This window comes from Tenrec ecaudatus, chromosome 12, assembly GCF_050624435.1.
Source record: "Tenrec ecaudatus isolate mTenEca1 chromosome 12, mTenEca1.hap1, whole genome shotgun sequence".
Taxonomy (NCBI): domain Eukaryota; kingdom Metazoa; phylum Chordata; class Mammalia; order Afrosoricida; family Tenrecidae; genus Tenrec; species Tenrec ecaudatus.
The window spans coordinates 127,301,534-127,320,977 of NC_134541.1; the positions used below are offsets into that span (position 1 = coordinate 127,301,534).

Here is a 19,444-nt window from a genome sequence, read left to right on the forward strand (position 1 = left end):
GGGGCTTCCTGGGGCAACAGGTGCCACCGCCAGCTGCTCCAGCAGGACAGGCAGGGCCCCACTCACCTCCTTCCATCTTTCTCCCCACCTCCCTCAGCAGTGCGCCCACCCCCTACTTCCCCAGGACAAAGGAGAGCCCTGCAGACCCCAGGGGTGGGGAACTGGCTTAGAAGGAAAAGCTTGCAGGGCTGCATTTAGGAGATAAAGAGATATGGAACAGAACCTCCCAGCTATCTCTACCTCCCACAAGAGAGAATGGGCAGGGGTGGGGCTGGGGCTGACTCATCTCCGTGACTCCAGGGCCCTGCCCTGGGCCTCTTAAGCAGGTGAGGTGCACGAGAAATATTTATTGGCCTCGACCCAGGATAAGGTGTCCCAGATGGCGCCGACACGGATGGTGGACTGGCCCAGCCACAGCCTCAGCCTCCACCTCCCCACTCCCCTCTCAGCGACTAGTCAGCAGTGTTACTGGAGCCAGTCTGGGCAAGACGACCAAGCAGGTGTTTACAGGGCAGGGCCTCCAGCAAAACGGAGATTCGCCTCATAAATCTATTTAAGTCACTGCCGGTGGGGGGGGGGGCTCCTAGGAGCCCTGGTGGCATGATCCCGTAGATGCTCTGGGCTGCTAACCTCAAGATCAGGGGTTCAAACCCAGTAGCTGCTCCTCAGGAGAAAAGATGAGGCTGTCTGCTCCATATAGATTTACCCCCTCTGTAGGGGGTCTATGAGTCACATCACCTTGGGGGTAGTGGGGATCTAGAGTCCCATCGGGTTTTCATTGTGATTCATGGCGGTTGGATTCCACTTACTCACTTCGGACACCAGGAAAGATTGATGGCCAGATAGGGATCTATTCTGTTTGGTAAAACCAAGAGTCGGTGAAAATGAGGAAGCCCTGGATGGGGTGGATTGAAAAATTAGCCACAACCGCGGCCTCAAGCCTATCAATAGTCACCAAGAAGGCGCAGGCCGCGCTCTGTACTGTGCGCCTGAGGCCGGCTCAGCAGCAGCAAACACAGCGGTTCTCAACCTGTGGGTCGAGACCCCTTTGGGGGTCGAATGACCCTTTCACAGGGGTCACCTGATTCATCACAGTAGCAAAATGACAGTGATAAAGTAGCAAGGAAAGTAATTTTATGGTTGGGGGGTCACCACCACATGAGGAACTGTGCGGAAGGGTCCCGGCATGAGGAAGGTGGAGGAGACTCTAGCGGCAGCAGCACACAGGGGTTCTGCTTTGCTCTCTTGAACAAGAAGGAAAAGTACGATTTCAGTGTAAGCTGACGTCTTGGACCTGGTTTCCTAAGAAGCAAAACATCCATATGTCTGTCTCAAATGGCTCACATGGTTGTAGGGGCTAGCAAGTCCCAAGTCCATGAGCAGACATCAGGTGGGAGACACTTCTTGATTCCCAGAGCTGCAGCGATGACACCCAAGATCAGTAAAGTCAGGCGACAGGTGGCTGGCTGAAGCCAGCAATATGGCTCAGTCCAGTGAAGCAAAGGTTAGGTGATAGGGAGGGGCCAGAAGCAGGAGGCAAAAAAAAACAACCGGGAGGGCTTTACCCAAGCATCCATCTGTTTTGGAAGCAGGCCACACCCCAGTAAAAAAGAAAAAAAAAATCCCTTCTAACTGATTGACTGCTCGTAGCAGATCTCATCCTGGAAGGGGCTACATTATTCCAGATCGCATCCTGAAGGAGGCTGCTGTTGGTTTGTCATGAGGTGCCTCCGACTCATAGTGACCGTGTGCACAACAGAACAAAGCACTGCCCGGACCTGGGCCATCCTCACAATTGTTCTTGTTATTTTTTCCCAACACTTTATTTTATTTTTTAAATCACTTTATTGGGGGCTCGTACAACTCATCACAATCCATCCGTCCATCCATTGTGTCAGGCACATGTGCTCCTTTGTTGCTGCCATCATTCTCAAAACATTTGCTTTCTACTTGAGCCCTTGATATCAGCTCCTCGTTTTTCCCCTCCCTCCCTCCCCCTTCCCCCCACACCCTTGATACTTTATAATTATCCTCACGTGTTATGTGTGAGCCCAAGAGGGATGGCCACATAGTGACTGTTGAGCCACGGAGAGGTCCACGTGCAGCCTTCACCATCGCACCTGGGGGCCCCCGACACCTGGGCTTCCTTCAGCACCCCCCATTCCCCGGAACTCGCTTTTTAAAAAATACTTTTACTGGGGGCTCTGACATCTCTTATCACAATCCATACACTCGTCCAGTGTGTCAAGCACATTTGCACATATGCCACCACCATCATTTTCAAAGCATTCTCTTCCCACTGGAGCCTCTGATATCAGCTCCCCATTTCTTCCCCCTCTCTCCCCCGCCTGGTCTCACGAAGCCTTGATCAGTTATAGATTATTTTTCCGTATTTTACATTGTCCTCCATCGCCCTCACCCACTTTTCCCGTTATTCTTCTCCTTGGGAGGGGGTTCTAGGTTAATCCTTGTTATTGAGTCTCTCTCTCCCCTGCCCTCCCCTAATCCTCCTGGTCTCTCTACTCTCCTTGTTGACCCTGAGGGGTTTATCTATCCTGGATTCCCTGTGTTTAGGGCTCTTATCTGGATTCCCTGTGTTTCAGATTCCCTGTGTTTTGGGCCCTGTGTGCATGCTCTGGTCTAATCCCATTTGTAAGGTAGAATTGAGGTCATGATAGTGGGGGGAAGGAAGCACCAAAGAGCTAGAGGAAAGTTGTGTGTTTCATCAGTGCTTTACTGCACCCTGACTGGCTCATCTCTTCCCTATGACCCCTCTGTGAGGGGAAGTCCAATTGTCTACAGATGGGCATTGGCTCCCCACTCACCTTAGCTATGGTTTTGTTCTGGGTCTTTGATGCCTGATACCTGATCCCATCGACACCTCGTGATCACACAGGCTGGTGTGTGTCTGGGCCGGTCTGGACTAGGCAGCCCCCATCTCTTGTCGGGCTCCTCGAGAAGATACAACTTCAAAGCCCCCATTTCCAACCTCTCAGGAAGATAAATGACCTATTGAAGTCTGCAACTTCTGTCCCAACATTCTAAGGAGTTTATCTCTCCAGACCAAGTTTGTGCAGCCTCTTCCCCAGGACTCCAGGAAGCAACTTATCTTCCCAGGCCCCTTTGTAGAGCCCCTGTCCCAGCGCTCCAGGGAGAAGGTTGGCAAACAACAAAGGCACTTCCCACAGATCACATCCTGACTTAAGGTCCTGGGGCTGCAAGCAGAAAAAAAAAAATCTCCCTTCCTGTTGTCAGGGTATACTTCCCTAGCTCGAGCCCTATAATCTCTCACCGCCTCACCATGCTCCTGTCCCTCTCTCTGCTCTCCCTTCCCTCCCGGGAGCTCTTTCCCTCCCCTAATAAAGCCTCTCTTAACCTCCCATTCTTTTGTCTCAATTCTATCTCCATTGCGTGTCTCAGTGTTGGCCTCTCAGTGTGCTTCTTCCATGCAGGCTTTGTTGCTTCTGAGCTAGATGGCCGCTTGTTTGGAACTTGCTTTTATCCAGGTCTAGGTCTTGACCACGAGCCCGTGGCAATGCTGCTGTGGAGGGAAGGCGCTGTGGAGGGGGTTCTGACTCATAGGGACCCGATACACAACACAAGGAGACACTGCCTGGTCCCACGCCATCCTCACACTCGTCCTTAAGTGGGAGCCCATGTGGCAGCCACACCCCTGGATCCGGCCATCATCTCTCTGGGGGTTTCCTCCGTTTCTGCTGCCCCTCTACCTTACCAAGCATCACGGCCTTCTCCAAGGACTGGTCTCTCCTGACAAGTCCAAAGTCAGTGACAACAGTACTTATAATGAAATCTCAGGGGCTTACCACAATGAAAGTGACTGGTTTGTGCAGGTTGGGGGAGAGGGCAGCGCCCCATGGAATCCGATGGGGCTCCTGACTCCTTCATCTTGTAGGCCCACGTCTCTGGGCTCTTGGAGGCCTCTCCACAAAGAATCACGGGGGATGTTCTCATGGTCCCTGTCTGGCAATGGAGCCCTGGAAAATTCAGACTGTCCCTGGCTGTTCCAAGATATTGGGGACAGACAACAGCGGCAATTGATGGTGCTTTGCAGCTAGAATTCGATCATAGGTTTGGTTGCTGCAGCTTTAAAAGTGGCGTGGGGATGCTGAGACTCCAGCAGGTGACGTCTGTGCACTGGGATCTCTTCCAGTCTTGTTGTCTGGGACGGTGTTGCCAACACCGCTTCAACAGACTAAATGAGGGAAGGCTGACAGTCCATTGAGGAGCCAATTGGCTTAATAGAAATTGGCCATCGACTTAAGAATCCAACTGCCTTGCTTCTCCTGTTGTTAGGTGCTGTCGACTCAGCCTCAAGTCATAGCGACCCCCGTGCACAGCAGAATGAAACACCAGCCAGTCCTGAACCAACCTCCCAATTGTTCCTGTGTTTGGGCCCATCCATGCAACCTTTGTGGTCGATCTACCTTGTCAGGGGCCTTCCTCATTTTCCCAGCCCCGCCACTTTATTAAGCAAGATGTCTTGCATCTTGCTGACAGTATGTGCAAAGTATGTGAGACCAAGTCTCCCCATCCTTGCCTCTAAGAAGCCATTCTGGGCGCACTCCTTCCGAGACAGATTTCTGTGTTTTTTGGCAGTCTGTGGTACTTTTAATATTTCTCTCCAGCAACACAATTCAAACGCATCAATTCTTCTTGGGGCTTCCTTATTCAACGTTCAACTTCCACATGCATAGGAGCGGACTGAACACACTAGCGCGGGTCAGGCGCACCTCTGTCCTCACAGTAACCGCCTTGCATTTCCACATTCTAGGGAGCTGATAAAGGGTTGCCCAGGAGGCTGTACATCTATATGGGGGCAGACAGCCACCTCTGTCTCCTGCTGAGGGGCTGGTGGGTTTGAACCGCCGAGCTTAGCAACCCCACGTCTCACTCGCAGCGCTAATGGGGCTCCTTGGTGAGTCTCTTAAAATTAAAATTACAAAACAAAAAAAATTAAAATTGCTTCTCTCTCGCCCCCTAAGAATTCCGGGCTCCTCCCTGCCTCAAAGCTCATGCTGTCGGGAAACTTTGGAAACCCTTGGCAGCTTGGGGAGGGCGGCGGAGAGGCGGGCAGGAGGCGCAGAGATGCAGGCCGAGTCCTGCGGGCATCTTTCCGGGCTGCGGGCGGGCGGAGCCGCTGGAGCGCTCGGGAAGGGGGCGTGTTGCGCGGGCTGCCGGGGCTTTCCTTTGATTGGCCCGTTTCTGTGAGCGGAGAGCCAATCCGCGAGGGCGGCTAGGGGGCAGGTCTGCGTGCAAGCCCCGCCCCGGGCTCTTGGGGTTCTGGAGGGCCGGAGGGACGGTGAGTCCTGATCCCCACCCTCCTAGAGACCCTCCCGCCCCCTAGGGCACCCTTCTCCACAGCCTTGCAGTCCCGGGGCCAGAGCTGGGGGTGGGGGTGGGGGCTGGGGGTCAGATGTCCCTCCCTCTCCGTTTCGTGTCCCCGCCTGTGAAATGAGACCTGGCGCTGGTGGCTGGGCCAGGAGCTTCTGACAGCTGGCCCTGGGGGTCGGGCAGCAGGTACAGGGACCCAGGGACGCTTGTCCCCACAGGAGGATGGCTCAGGAAGTTGGCCTGCCCGAGGTGCGGGCAAGAGTGGGAGCCTCGCACGACATCACCGACCTGGCCCGCAAACTCCACTTCTATAATGGCTGGGCCCCAGACTATGATCAGGTAACCCCCAGGGGCCTGGCCTCGCCCTGCTCGCCATCTGTAAACTGGAAATGGTTAGCTGTCCTGGGACAGCTGTGAGAAGGGAGGGTGACTGGGCCAGCTTCTGGAAGTCCTGCTCTCTTGGGGGCCGGTGACCCCTTCCCTGCACATCCTCAGAGTTGCCCTCAGACTTGCCTTGCACCCAGACCGCAAGGACTAAGACCCTCCTACCTTAGATCTGCAGTCCCACCCGGGAACACCCTGGAGGAGGGACCATTGAGAGTGATCGCACTCTAAACTGAGAACCACTTTTGCCAGGAGAGAAACACCCAAGAGCAGAGTTTGTGCTCCCCCCTCTGGGCAGGTCTCCCAACTGTGCCCCAGAAACACACACACGCACACACACACACACACACACACACCACTGGACCTGGCTGACTCCCACGAGAAGTCCCCCAGGCCCTAGGACACAGCATGGCCGTCAGCACTCTGTCCTCAGGACGTGGCGGCCCTGCAGTACCGTGCCCCAAGCCTGGCCGTGGACTGCCTCATCCAAGCTAGTCCAGCTCTGCCCCAACCAGCCCTGATCCTGGATGTGGCTTGTGGCACTGGCCTGGTGGCTGTGGAGGTAAGACCTTCCCAGGTTCCCTGTCCTTGCCAGCCCCCCACCCTACTTCTCAAGCATGCCACCCTGCCCACCCTTGGCTCGCAGTTCCCACCTCCAGTTTGGGACCCCTTGCCCTCCCAGATATGGGGACCCAGCTGGGACATGACCGGAGCCCTGGCCCCTACCCCAGCTGCAGGCCCGGGGTTTCCACCAGGTGCATGGAGTTGATGGGAGCCCAGGGATGCTGAAACAGGCTCGGGCCCGAGGCCTCTACCAGCACCTCAGCCTCTGCACCCTGGGCCAGGAGCCCCTGCCCAGCCCTGAAGGTACTGCCCAGCCCGAAGCCCCCGCCCCCTTGCTGAGGCCCCTCTGAGTCCCTGTCCTTAGTTCCCTCATTGAGAATGACTTGTCCTCACCAAACCCCCCTTCACCTCCCAAGTCCCATCCTCTACCCCCCGGTTATACCCCCATTCACCCACCCCCTCATGGAGATCTCAGAGGCCCAAGGAGTCCCCTCACTGAACCCTCTACCCTGTGTATGATCTGACCACAGCCCAGGCCTGGGCCACACCTGCCACATCCTCTCCACAAGACCTGGGTGTCAGGCCTTGCCCCTCCCCAGGCCCTCTTCGTAGGACATTGACCCCTCCTGGGTAACCTGAGGATGAACACCCCCCCATCACGTCCCCACGCCACCCCTTCCCCCACCCTCTGCAGGGACCTATGACGCAGTGCTGATGGTGGGGGCTCTCAGTGAAGGCCAGGTGCCCTGCAGTGCGGTGGCCGAGCTGCTTCGAGTCACAAAGCCAGGTGAAGAGCATTCCCAAGGACACAGGTCTTCTCCCTTCACACAGGCCGAGGGAAGGCCAAGACTCTGCCCTTAGTCCCGCAGGGTATGGCCACAGCAGCCACCGTCCCAGACACAGACTGTCAAGTAGCCAGCTCACCACTCAGAGAGCACTTGGAAACAACCCACTCTGGTCATCAGCCCGACTCCTCCCCAGACACCAGAGCGGCCCTGACCCCTCTTGGCAGTGAGGAGCGAGTGAGACACTGCCTCTAGGCTGTTCTCAGGTTCACAGCAGGTGCTCAGCTTCATTCCCTCACCCTCCAACCTCCTCACAGATAAGCCACACTCACCGCCATCAAGTCAATTAGGACTCTTGTTGTGAGGTACCGTCCAGTCGATTCTGGCCCACAACAGAAGGAAACACTGCCCGGTCCTGCGCCATCCTCTCAATAACATGTCCAAGACCAAGTCTCGCCATCCTTGCCTCTAAGGAGCACTCTGGCCGTACTTCCAAGACAGCTCAGTCTGTCCTTTTAGCAGTCTGTGGCACTTGCCTTATTCTCCAGCGCCACCAATCAAACGTATCGATTCTTCTCCGGTCTTCCTTAGTCGGTGTCCATCTTTCACGTGCATAGACAGTAATGGAAAATACTATGGCTTGAGCTCGTGCAGGCACCTGAGTCCTCAAAGTATCCTTGCTCTGCAAGCCTCTAAAGAGATCTTGAGCAGCAGACTTAGCCAGCGCATCTCATCTTTGCATCTCCTGACGGCTGCTGTCCTGGGCATTGATTGTGGACCCAAGCAAGACCAAATCCTTGACGACTTCAATCCTTTCTCCATTTTTCATGATGTGCCCTACTGGTCCAGTGGTGGGGATTCTGGTCTTCTATGCATTGAGTTGTGATCCACGCTGCAGGCTGCAGTCCTTGCTCTTCCTCAGCAACTGCCTCCAGTCCTCCTCACGGTCAGGGAGCCAGGTCCTGCCGTCTGTCTGCATCCCGCAGGTTGTTAGTAAGCCTTCTCCAATCCTGATGCCACATTCTTCTTCGTGGAAGCCAGCTCCTCTGATTCATTCATGCATCCATCCGTTCTCTGAGTCATTCATTCAGACTTACAGCACCTCTATAGGACAGGGGAGAGCTGCCCCTGTGGTTTTTTTAGGGTTAACTCTGCGGGAGCAGAAAGCCTTGTCTTTCCTCTCACAGACTCTCAGCTGCCCTTGAGTCAGACACTTTCCCTTCTCCCGACCCAGTTCCTGCTCAGTTCCTTGGGCAGGTCTGGTCTACTACAGGTGGGCCAAGGTACAGGGGCAGGCGGCATTTCCTGAACACCTACTGTGTGCCCTGCCCTGTGCTCTGAGGAGATGTCTGTATTGCTCTCTGGGCCCTCCATCACTGATGCTGCGGGGTCCAGGAGGGCAGCAGGAGGCCCACGGCTACCAAAGCAGGGCAAGGGGTAGGACAGGCCTGTAGTCCATCCATGTCCAGGGTCGGGGAAGCCCTGCAGGTGGAAAGGAAAAGGCAGTTTGAGTGCCTGGAGGTTCTGCTGGCCACAACACGCTGTCAGGAAGTCAGCGGATGTCCTTATCCCCAAAAGATCACCCAGATCCCCATCCCTGCTGCCTTCAGTTCCCGGCTAAGCCTGGGCAGGTCCGGGCAGGTTGGGGTGCAGCGAGAGGACATTGGTGAGGTCAGCCAGAGGGCTAGAGATTGAACCTGAAACCCAATATGGCAGTACTGGACCTTCCCTGCCCATCCCAACCCCACCGCTGGAGCCCACTCGGGCCACCTCTCACATGTCCGTCACCAGGTGCTCTCTGCAGTCACCGGCCTCCCCTGCCCTTCAGTGACTGTGCCACCTCACTGCAGATGTCTGGATGAGACCTGAGGGACAGGGTAATCCCACCTGGAATTTGGGAGTGAGCCAGGCATTCCATACACACCAGACTTCCAGTGAAGGGGAACGCTGGGGTGAGGCAGTGTCCCCTTGGCCAACTGAGAGCCTGAGGCTCAGAGCAGTCAAGGGACCTTCCCTAGGTTTAAAGTCCTAGGGCTTCTCCCTGCCCTCCCTGCACCCCCACAAGCTGGAGAGGAGAGGCTGGCTGGGGGGCGGGAGAGGGGGGAGGTCCACCTGCGGCCAGGCAGGCAGGAGCCTCTTTCTAGTGCTTTAGTTCAGAACCGCCATGAGTAAGCTGCTGGGCTGGGTCTTGGGGCACCTGGCCGCCCCGGGGCTGAACCGGAAGAAGATGTGAGCAGGGAGGGCCAGCCTTTCCTGACTCACCCCTCGCCGGTTGCCCCCTTCCCTAGGTGGGCTGGTGTGCCTGACCACCCGGACCAACCCGTCCAACCTTCGGTTTAAGGAGGCGTTGGAGACCACCCTGCAGGGGCTAGAGGAGGCTGGAGCATGGGAACGCCTGGAGGCCTGGCCTGTGGACCAGTGGGAGCTGGCCACCGCCCAGCAAGAGGTGGTGACCAGCACTGCTGCCAACGACATTGGCTTCATCTCGGGCATCGTCTACCTGTACCGGAAGCAGGAGGTGGCCTAAGCCCTGGGGACAAGGCCCAGCCCCCAGCCCCTTGCCGGGCCTGTGACGCCCACTTGTATCAGCCCCAGCTGTTAGGGCCTCTCGGCTTCATCTGTAAAAGGGTGCTGGATGAATGCTCCCCAAGAATGTGCTGCCTATTAAATGAGCTGCGCAGGAGAGAACAGTCTTGGACGAAGTGGCCCTCTCAGCAAGAGAGGGTGACAGGGGGGCCTCCAGCCCTGGCCGATGCTCAGGTGACTGTCCCTGTCCCCGGTGTGGTGGGCACCCTCGGTTCACCGATGAGAGTGGGGGTCTGAATATGTGCGCTCTGACTTGGGCAGGGCGAAGGTCAAGACCAGTGACAGGGCACGGGGACCCAAGCCGCTCCCAGACACCCCCCAAGTGGGAGTCACAGGGCCCAACTATCGGCCAGATCTCAGCCACAGGTCCTTCCATGGCCAGGCCTGGTGTCCTTCTGGAGCAGGTGCACCGGCGCGGTGACTGTCAGGGAAGAGGCTGGGCCAGGACTGGGGCTGAGCCTTGCGTCTGGCTGTACCTTCAGGAAAAGCAGGATCCAGGAGGGTGGAGAGAAAATGGGACATTCCAGGCCTAGGGCTGGGTCAGCCTGAGGGGGATCCTGCAGGGTGGCCCAGCGCTGGAGGGCACTCCAGCCCGGCTGCTTCAGCAAAGCTCAGTGAGGAAGTGGGGGAAGTCACCACCTGGGCATTCCTCTGGGGGCCCCTCAGCCCCTGGCTGGACTCCTGGACACAGACAGGGTTCACCTTCCAAAGAAGTGAGATCAGGGCTAATTCTGACTTTTTCTAATCCATCATTTAAACCCTCAAGTCTGGGCCACAAGACAAAGCTATTTCCCCCACCTCCCCATTGACCCCCTACCCCTCACCAACCCCCAACCCCTGCCCCATAGACAAGACACACCTCGGGCCTCCTGTGCACAGGTCCCATTTATTGTAGAAAATAATAATAATTACATTGAGGAATAGATCTTCTTAAATTACAAAACAGAAACTGCGTAGGAGGCAAGGAGCCCAGGGCTTCCTGGGGCGACAGTTCTCAGAGTTCCCCCTCCTCCCAGGAAGGCCAGTGTCCCAGGCAGGGCCAGAGAACTCAGAGGTGGCAGCATCAGGGTTCCGGTGCAGGGGAGTGCAGAGAGTCCTGAGGCAGCAGCAGGGTGGGGGCGGGAAGCATGGGGAAAGCACCCATGACCTCTCCCCTGCCACCACCCAAACCAGTTGTAGCACCATCACCCTCCCCTCCTGAACCCGTCTGTCCACTCTACTCCTCCCCCAGGGGCAGGTGGGTGGGCGAGGCCCCAGCCAGTTCTCAGGGCCTCCTCCGAGTTTCGATGGCGAGGCCCAGCCGGTGGCGCCCCCCACGCCCCACTCCACCACTGGCCAGCAGTGGATCGGGCGCCAGCGGTGGTAGCAAGAAGAGGCACTGGAGGGGTCCCCAGCCGTGCGATCTGAGGTCATGGAACGATCAGAGGGGGGGAGGTTCCCGGCACAGGCAGACAGAGCATCCTTGAGGCAAAGCCATCCTGGCCAGCAGGCGTTCCTTAGCTTCCACCATCAGCCGGTCAGAGGAGGGCAGCCCAGGGGTCCTCCGGGGTGGTCCCGAAGAGCCAGAGGCTGGCTCAGTCCCTGCGTGTGCAGCCCCCTCGGAGTAAAGCCCCTCCCGGGTCACAAGCCCAGTCCAGGAATGAACCAATGGACAGCGCGGAGCGGCGGCCCCTTACACGTAGTTGCTGGTCGGGCCGGAGCGGGCGGCGGAGTACTTGGCGGAGTAGGCCTTGTCATTGCGCGGCGGGCAGTTACAGCAGAGTATGGCCCCGCCCAGCAGCAGCAGGCCCGCCGAGGCCCAGCCGATGTAGAGCGCGGCGCCCATCTCCCTCTTCTGGGAAGAGGCCAGCACGGGGTTGTAGAAGTCTCGGATGATGTTGTGGGCCGTCCAGGACACGGGCACCATGACCAGCAGGCTGGCCAGCAGGAAGACCACGCCGGCGCCGATCATGGTCTTGGCCTTGGCGGTCTCATCCTCCACGCAGTTGGTGCACTTGCCGCCCATCACGGACAGCAGCACGCCCACCGCGGCCACGATGATGCAGACCACCATGAGCGCGCGGGCGGCCTGCAGGTCCTGCGGCAGCGCCAGCAGCGAGTCGTACATCTTGCACTGCAGCTGCCCGGTGCTCTGCACCACGCAGTTCATCCACAGGCCCTCCCAGGTGACCTGCGCGGTCAGGATGCTGCTGCCGATGAAGGCCGTCACGCGCCACATAGGCAGCGCGCAGCTCACGATGACGCCCAGCCAGCCCAGCACGGCCAGCGCGACGCCCATCATCTGCAGCCCCATAGAAGCCATGGCTCCAGCGGGCAAGCTAGCGGTCTGCGAGAGAGGCTACACGGGCGGCTGCAGGGGTCCGGGTGCTGAAGTCTGCGCTCACAGGAACAGTTTCTCACTGGAAGCAAGCCAGTCCGCTCCGCCACTCACCGCTGCGTGCTGAGCGTACAGGTGCCCAACCCAGACCAGTTCCTTTTCGGTGGCGACAGCTGCTCCGACTGCTCCTGGAGCTGCCAGTTGGGGTAGTTATAGGGCTCTTGCAAGGGAGGGAGGGCCTTCGGTCCCTGGGGCCGCCCCCTGACTAGTTTCTCTAGATTCCTGAACCCAGATCAACAAAAGCAGCCTGGGCCTCTGGGTGGCTGTCCTGGAGAGCCGGTATCAGAGGAAACTGCCCTCGCCCCTGCCTCCAGGCTTGGGCTGAGGTCATCAGGGAGACAAACACTGAGTCACAGGCCATGGCCACGGGGGCCTGCAGGGTGGGGCTGGGAGGCAGGCACAGGGCGCCAGACCAGGGTCCCCCTCATAGGGGGCCCTCAGTCCAGGTTTGGGCAGGTGGACCCAGGTGGAGCCTCTCCAGGCGAGGGGCTGAGGACAGAGCCCCGGGAACTGGAAGACAGGCCAACCTTGATGAATGTCAACCTGCCCTTATCATCCACACTAGGCGCTAATGGGTAAGGGTGGTGACGAGGGTGAGGGTAGTAACGTTGGTGATGGTTACTGCGGGGACCTTCGGCCTCCCCGGCCAGCTTCCTGGCATGGGCCAGATGAGTCTCACCACCCCACCAAAGTCCAAACTCACCAGGGAGCCCGTCCTGGCTCCCAGAGGACAGAAGACAACCATGCCTGGGGGTTTCTGAGTCTGTCCATCTTGAAGGAAGCAACAAGCTACATCTTACTTTCTGGGAGTGGCGGATGGATTCGAACTGCCAGGGTGCAACCTGTAATCCACTGCGTTTAGTTCTAGGGAACAAGTTGCTGGGGACCCAGGACTCATACATCCATCACCTGCTCACCCCCTTCCTCTTCTCCCTCCATTGGAGGTGACCCATTTGGGGGCAAAGTGGAGGAAACTCACCCCACCCCACTTTGTGATACTGCCTGGGCTGAGCCAGCCTGGCCGGAAATTGGGGGGTGGGGAGGAATACCACAAAGAGTGAGCCAGGAACCAGACTCTGGGGATAGCAGGCCAGCAAGCAGGTGCTTTCTCTGGGAAGGAAAACACACATAATTACCTGATAAAATTGCCCCAGAGAGGGGCAAAGTCCCCTTGAGAGGGTCAGACAAGGGTGGGAGTAGGGGCCTGACACCAGAGGGGCCCCTGGTGTTCTTGGGCTGTGTTACGGGGCACCCTCATCAACATGAAGCAGCCCCCTGGATCTGCACGAGGCTGGGTGAGAAAGCCGGCAGTGCTGGGAAGGTGCGCGATCCAGCTTGGCCAGAGGCAGGGGAAAGGGTCCAAAGCCTCTGCTCCCCAAATTCACTCAGACTCCAAAGCCACCCCCCTAGCCAACCGTGCCTGGCCCCACCCAGGCTGTGCCCAGCCACCCACAGGGCCAGGGATTGAGTGCCCACCCACTATGCAGGAAGGTATCTGGATGGAGGGACAGGGGTCCAGGATCAGGAAGGACCTGATCCAGAGTGAGGGTTTTGAGGGACAGAGAAAAAGGAGCCGTTGGGGTAAGAGAATGACTCGGTTCCTCACAGCTGCATAAGGGGTCCCTCACCCCTACATAGCCCATTTTGGGGTCTTTTATCCACATACTAAGGAGCCCTGGTGGCACCTAGTGGGTTACACATTAGGCTGCTAACTGCAAGGTCAGTAGTTCTAAACCACCAGCCGCTCCTTGGGAGAAAGAAGAGGTTTTCTACTCTGGTAAAGATGCACAGCCCCAGAAGCCCATAGGGGCAGCTCAGCCCTGTCCTGTAGAGTCACTATGAGTCAGGATGGGTAGACTCAGTGGCAGTGAGTTTGGTTTTGGGGTCCCCCATGTCCCTGCTGATGCTGGGGAAGCACCTTAGGGAGCAGCGCTCTGCTCTGCCCAGTTCCACAGCGCCTGGGACCCCATGGTGGCTGTGTATGCAATTCTGACCCAGAAGAGCTACCCCTGAACTTCCTGGGGGAGAATCATCACGGGTGCTCGGGGAGAGAAGCTGTGAGCCGCAGCACACAGTCAGCCCCTGAACACCGGGGCAGGATGGGGCAATGTCCCCATGCCCACTCATGAGGAGGCCTGGTGACCTGTGGGTTGGGTGTCACCGGGCTGCTAACCGCAAGGTCAGCGGTTAAAACCCACCATCCTCCACGGGAGAAAGATGAAAGATATCAGAAACCAAGACAGAGGTCATGGTGAGTCAGAGTCACCCCGACAGCTGTGGGGTGAAGCTCGTTGAAGACTGGGCTGGGGCCTCGTTGGGACCAAGGCAATGCCTTCCTCTGCTTCTGCACCCACACAGAGACGCATATTGGGTGCGGGGGGCCATGGATGGCGGCCTGGGCTCTGTGGGCTCTCAGCTGCCCTTTCCCCACCCCTTCACCCTATCCCATGCACACCCCCCAAAACACAAACGGGGTTGGTTTCTCCCTGGACCACACACCCCTGAGGCCCTCCCTCCCGGTCTGCAAGCTGGCACACACAGCCTAGAGGCCAGACAGCGGCCAGACCCGCCCTGGTAATTGAGGAGAGTGCTTGCCTGCGGATGACCTCATCGCAGCCTCCTGGGCTCAGATGAGTAAACTGAGTCCCTGAGAGACCCAGGGACCAGCCAGCCCAGGGCTGAATATGCCCTCCCTCCTCGAGAACCCGTCTCAGTCTCTGAATCCGTCTCCTCCTGCCCTGCCCAAGCTGTCTGAGTACGGCAGTGAATGAAGCAGAACCCACGCCCTTCTCTGGCCTTTGTTCTTCGGGGACATGATCCACCAGGCTAGGGGAGTCAGCAGGGCAGCACAGCAGGCTCTAGAACGTTCCGCCTGCGGCCCAAGGGAATGACGAACAAACTGGCCCTACCCCCGCTTAGCCGAGCGTAGCGGAGGCAGAGAGCAGGTTGCAGGAAACAGGAAGGAGATTCGGGCCAGGGCAAAACCAAATCCAAAGGCCCGCACAGTCAAGACCTCTGTCTGCCCCTGCCCTCCCAGTCTGACTCCAGGACACAAGGAAAGTCCCCTCCAGCCCAGAGCCTGGCCAGCCTTCCACCCTGACCCTCGACCCTCAACAAGTACCTGACTTGACACGCTCACCTGTGCCTGGGGGCAGAAAGAGGCAGACCTGGCATGGATTTCCTTCTTTGTCCTAGCAGGCGCCAGGTCATTTAATTCATGACAACAGAACTAGATCAGACCCGCTGATAATGATCGGGGACAGCATCCCCCTCTTCCTCCCTGATGGGCTCACCCAGCCCTGTCCACCATGCTAAGCCTCCCAAGGCCTCAGGGAAACCATCTCCCAGCCTCTGCTTCCTCCTTTATAAGGAGTGAGCACTGAAGCCCCTTCCCCTTCGCTAGAAGGTGTGGGGGGGGGCGAGGAGGGTGCCGGCAAGTTTGGTGCCTGCTCACCCTCCAGGCGCTGGGACTGCTGGCACCCTCTCGTGGGCAGGAGGAGAGCTCTGCTCCCGGTGGGGGGGGGGGGGAGGGGCGTGATTTGGTTTTTCCAAAACCCATTCCCAGGCTTTTTTCTGGAAGGCGTTGCTGGGGTGGCTTGGTCCCCCAACCTTTTCAGTTAGCAGCCAAGCAAGTCCACCCTGTGGGGCTCAGGTCGATGGGGTAGCAGTGAATTGGACTCCACTCAATTGCTCACGGCCCCGCTGAGAGGAGGGAACAGTTCTCAGCCATCAGCTAGGCCTCGCTTGGTTGGGCTCCTCATACTCTTGTCCCCAGAGCCCCAAGGAGGCTCAGCCAAGTCCTCCAATTCACACATTCACATACACACACACAGAAAAAATCACGTATGCCCTAACCCTCAGATACACAAACACACACACTCGCGTACACACACGCTCGCATACACGCATGTACACACACACAACACAAACTCAGATGCACACCCTCCCAGAGACACACACACACAGAGAGACACACACACACACCCCCCGGAACCCCCTGGGAATCTCCAGAAAGAGACGGAGTCTGGATGCAGACCCCACCCACCCCACTGCCACTGAGACAAGAGTCTGGAAACTGGCAGACTGCCGCCCAACAAGGCACAATTCACTTACCAACGCCCCCCTCCAAATGTGGCTTTTGTGACCACATTTTTAAAAGGGGTTGGGGGATCAACACCTAGTCTAGCTGGAAGTGGATTTCAAATGATGCTCTTTCGCAGAAGCTGGCTCTCTTCCCGTCGCGTGAACCCTCGGCCACAGAGAGAAATTAGAATCCTGCTGCTTTTCTCCCTAGAGAGGCCGGTTTAAACTCCCGGCGCACAGTCTGGGTGACACGCTGCAATGCCTGCAGGATTGTCCATGAAGGCTGCTCTTCTGGAGGGTTCTGGAAGGAGGGTCCCCTAGAGAGCTACAATCAACAGGACACTGCTTCCAGATCTGGCCAGAGGTGGAGATGTGTCCGGGGGTGGATCCAAGGTGCAGGCAGTTAGAATCCATCAGTCCCTGCTTGGAAGAAAGACAGGGCTTTTGCCCCCATAAAGAGTTGCAGCCCTGGAAACCCACCAGGGCAGTCCTACCCTGTCCCAGAGGGTCACTGTGAGTCGGCATCCACTCAGTGGCAGGGACTGGGTGTGTGTTTTTCTCAGGGGGTGGCTTGAGGTCCCTGGGTCACGACCACGTTTTGTCAGTCGACTGAGCGTCTCCTTGATGCCCAGCGGGCTGGGCACAGACATTGAGGGCCACAGGGGTAATGGCCAGACCAGGGTCATGATCAATATGATCAACACGACCAACATGAACGCTACCAATAGTGCACCCAGCCTGGTCTGGTTCTGGGTCCTGCTTCTTCCTCGCTCTTAATGACGTGTGCAATCGTTTATCTTTCTGTTCTCTCGCAAAGGATAGACTGAGTGCTGAGCACAGCAGGGCGCCTCAGAGGTGGCAGTGTCCATCCTCCAGGCTCCAGGTCCACAAGCACAGCCCCCACCCTGCACCAGAGGAACCGGGCCCTGTGTGCAGATTCTGGGGAGGAAGCCATCCCCTGCACTTGGGGCTCAGGGTGACCTTCCTGGAGGTGGTGGCAGGTGAGGAGGCGAGCTGCTCAGAGACTTGGGAGGAATCCCCACCAAGCAGATTGTTGTTGTTGTTTACTGCCACCGAGTCGGTTCCGACCCACAGCCACCCTATGCATAACGGAAAGAAGCAGGCTCTGACCCATAGCGACCCTATAGACAGCAGAACGAAACACCGCCCGGTCCTGCACCATCCTCACAGTGGTGCCTCTGCCCGAGCCCATTGCCGCGGCCACTGGCTCAGTCCATCTTGTCCAGGGCCTTCCTCTTTGTGGCTTCCCCTCCACTTGACGGAGCTGATGTCCTTCTCCTGGGACATGAGAGTAGCAGGTGTCCAGTTCTGGTGGAGCTGCGGCTGAGAGCATCCTGTGGTAGAGCCTCCGCTTCCCCAGCTCCAGAGATGCAATTCCACTGAGCGCCCAGGGGCGTCCCGGAGGGGCTGTGAGCAAGGGCCTGCCCCTGGCCAGCTCTGGTGTGAGGCAATAACTGAGAAGGTGAAATGATGGGAGAGAGACAGGAGAGGTGGCCCTGCCCGGGGATGGGACTTAGAGCCCCATACCAGGGTAGACATGGGTCTGTCCCTTCAGGAAGTCTGGGCAGGGCCCCCAGCTGCTGCCTCTGCCTCTGTGGCACATGGGGAGAGAGAGCCCAGGAGGCCCACTTGGGGACTCCCAGGCAGTCAGTGAGTCAGCGATGACAGGGTCAGACCCATCATAGACCTTTCCCTTCTGCTCCAGGTGACTCAGCCTTGTTCTGAGTCTCTCGCCACCCCCTTACCCCCACCCCAGGTCCCCCTTCCCTGATGATCCAGCCTCTCCCCTGCCCCCATGCTCCCAGCCCACCCTCCCCACCTCTCCCAGGCCCCTGAAGTGGAAAGTTAGATGCCACACACAGGACCCACTCCTGGCCACTTAGCTCCTCCTGGTCCAGGTGCACTTACTGACTGGGCCAGCCCCCACCTCCATCCCCACCCTCCAGCTCTCATTTCCTGCTGGCTGCTGGCTCCACTGAGCTCCAAGGAAGCGCATAATCTCTCTCTCTCTCTCTCTCTCTCTCTCTCTCTCTCTCTCTCTCTCTCTCTCCCCCCCCTCCCCACGAAGGCACTTGAGGGGGCGGGGCCTCAGGGCTTTTGTTTCTAAGGCTCTTTCTGCATGAAAGCTGGGTAGGTTTCCGCTGTGCAAAGTGCTGAGGTCTTCTGCCCCCCACCCCACTTCTCACTCCCCTCCCCTCCCAGCTGGGCCTGTGGGAACTGGCCTCCGGAGCAAGTGCCTCTCCCACTTGTAGGTCCACTCAGGACTGGCAAACCCCCCACCCGCCATGGCTCAGAAGGTGCCCCTGACCCTTTATCTTCTCTCAGTTCCCTAAATTCCCATGGGTGCTGCCTGGGCAGGTGGGCGGGGAGCTCCACGCCCCTCCTTCCTACAGCACCCTCTAAGACTGGATGTGGGGACAACCCCCTTGGAAGTCTCCAGGCCCTCATGGGGAGAACAGTGGGGTTTCTACTCCCCTAAACAGTGCCTGTCTCCGGAACCCACCCCCGTCGGGGAAAATCACCATGAGTCAGACTGACTCGCTGGCAGTGAGCTTGGTTTGGGTTTTGTTTGTTTGTGGTTTTTTTGTTTCTTGTGAGTGTGGACTGGTCTCACCTGGCCTTCCTGAATCCCTGGGCCCACCAAGGTTGGCCCTATGGAGGCTGGGCCATCACCGCCTGGAAAGTCTTGGTAATCCCCACTAGCTCGGCAATGAACTTCAGCTTGGATGGACTGCCCCATCTAGAATATCCCCTAGAGTCTCTCTCCTCTGGGTGCTCTCACACAGAAAGGCGCTGGGGAGTATGTTGACAGGACCACAGAGCTGCGTCAGAGGATGGCCTGGCACAGTGGCTCGGGCATGAGATGAGAGTGGGGACAGCACACCTGGCACCTAATAACAGCATCAAAGGATGGTGCCCAGGGACCTCGGGGTGGGGGTGGTGTTCCTCTGATCTTCAGTGAGGGTGTTTGTTTGCTCTGGTTGCGGTCCGCCTACACCCTCCTGCCCCTTCCCCGTGGTCCTCTGAGGACCCCATATTCTCTGCCAGAGTGGGTGCTTGGGCTGAGTCCCAGGCCCGTGAGGCTTGGGGAAGTAGCTGTTAGATCTCTCTGGAGCTAGATCTATACCTCGGTCTTTGGCTCCGTGCAAGAAAGAATTCACGCCAAAGTCTGGTTCATGATCCAAGTGAGTTTTATGAGAGTTAGAAGAAATTTCAGGTTTACATGGTACCCATAGGACTCCTCTCGAACATGCAGTCTGGCGGAAGCTGCTCGGCATCATGCAGAAAGTGT

General features: G+C 57.9%; 2 protein-coding genes across 2 annotated transcripts; one reads left to right on the forward strand and one right to left on the reverse strand.

Moving 5' to 3' along the window:
- The first annotated feature begins 5,264 nt into the window (after positions 1–5,264).
- METTL27 (methyltransferase like 27) lies at positions 5,265–9,753 on the forward strand. The gene is made up of 6 exons (XM_075528487.1): positions 5,265–5,320; positions 5,571–5,691; positions 6,170–6,298; positions 6,468–6,603; positions 6,995–7,087; positions 9,374–9,753. Exons 2-6 carry the CDS (start codon positions 5,575–5,577, stop codon positions 9,610–9,612), a joined length of 714 nt encoding a protein of 237 aa, XP_075384602.1. The 5' UTR covers positions 5,265–5,320; positions 5,571–5,574; the 3' UTR covers positions 9,613–9,753.
- Positions 9,754–10,676: 923 nt separating this feature from the next.
- Positions 10,677–12,140, reverse strand: CLDN4 (claudin 4). The gene has a single exon (XM_075528489.1). The coding sequence runs from the start codon at positions 11,971–11,973 to the stop codon at positions 11,344–11,346; it is 630 nt and encodes a 209-aa protein (XP_075384604.1). The 5' UTR covers positions 11,974–12,140; the 3' UTR covers positions 10,677–11,343.
- Positions 12,141–19,444: the final 7,304 nt, after the last annotated feature.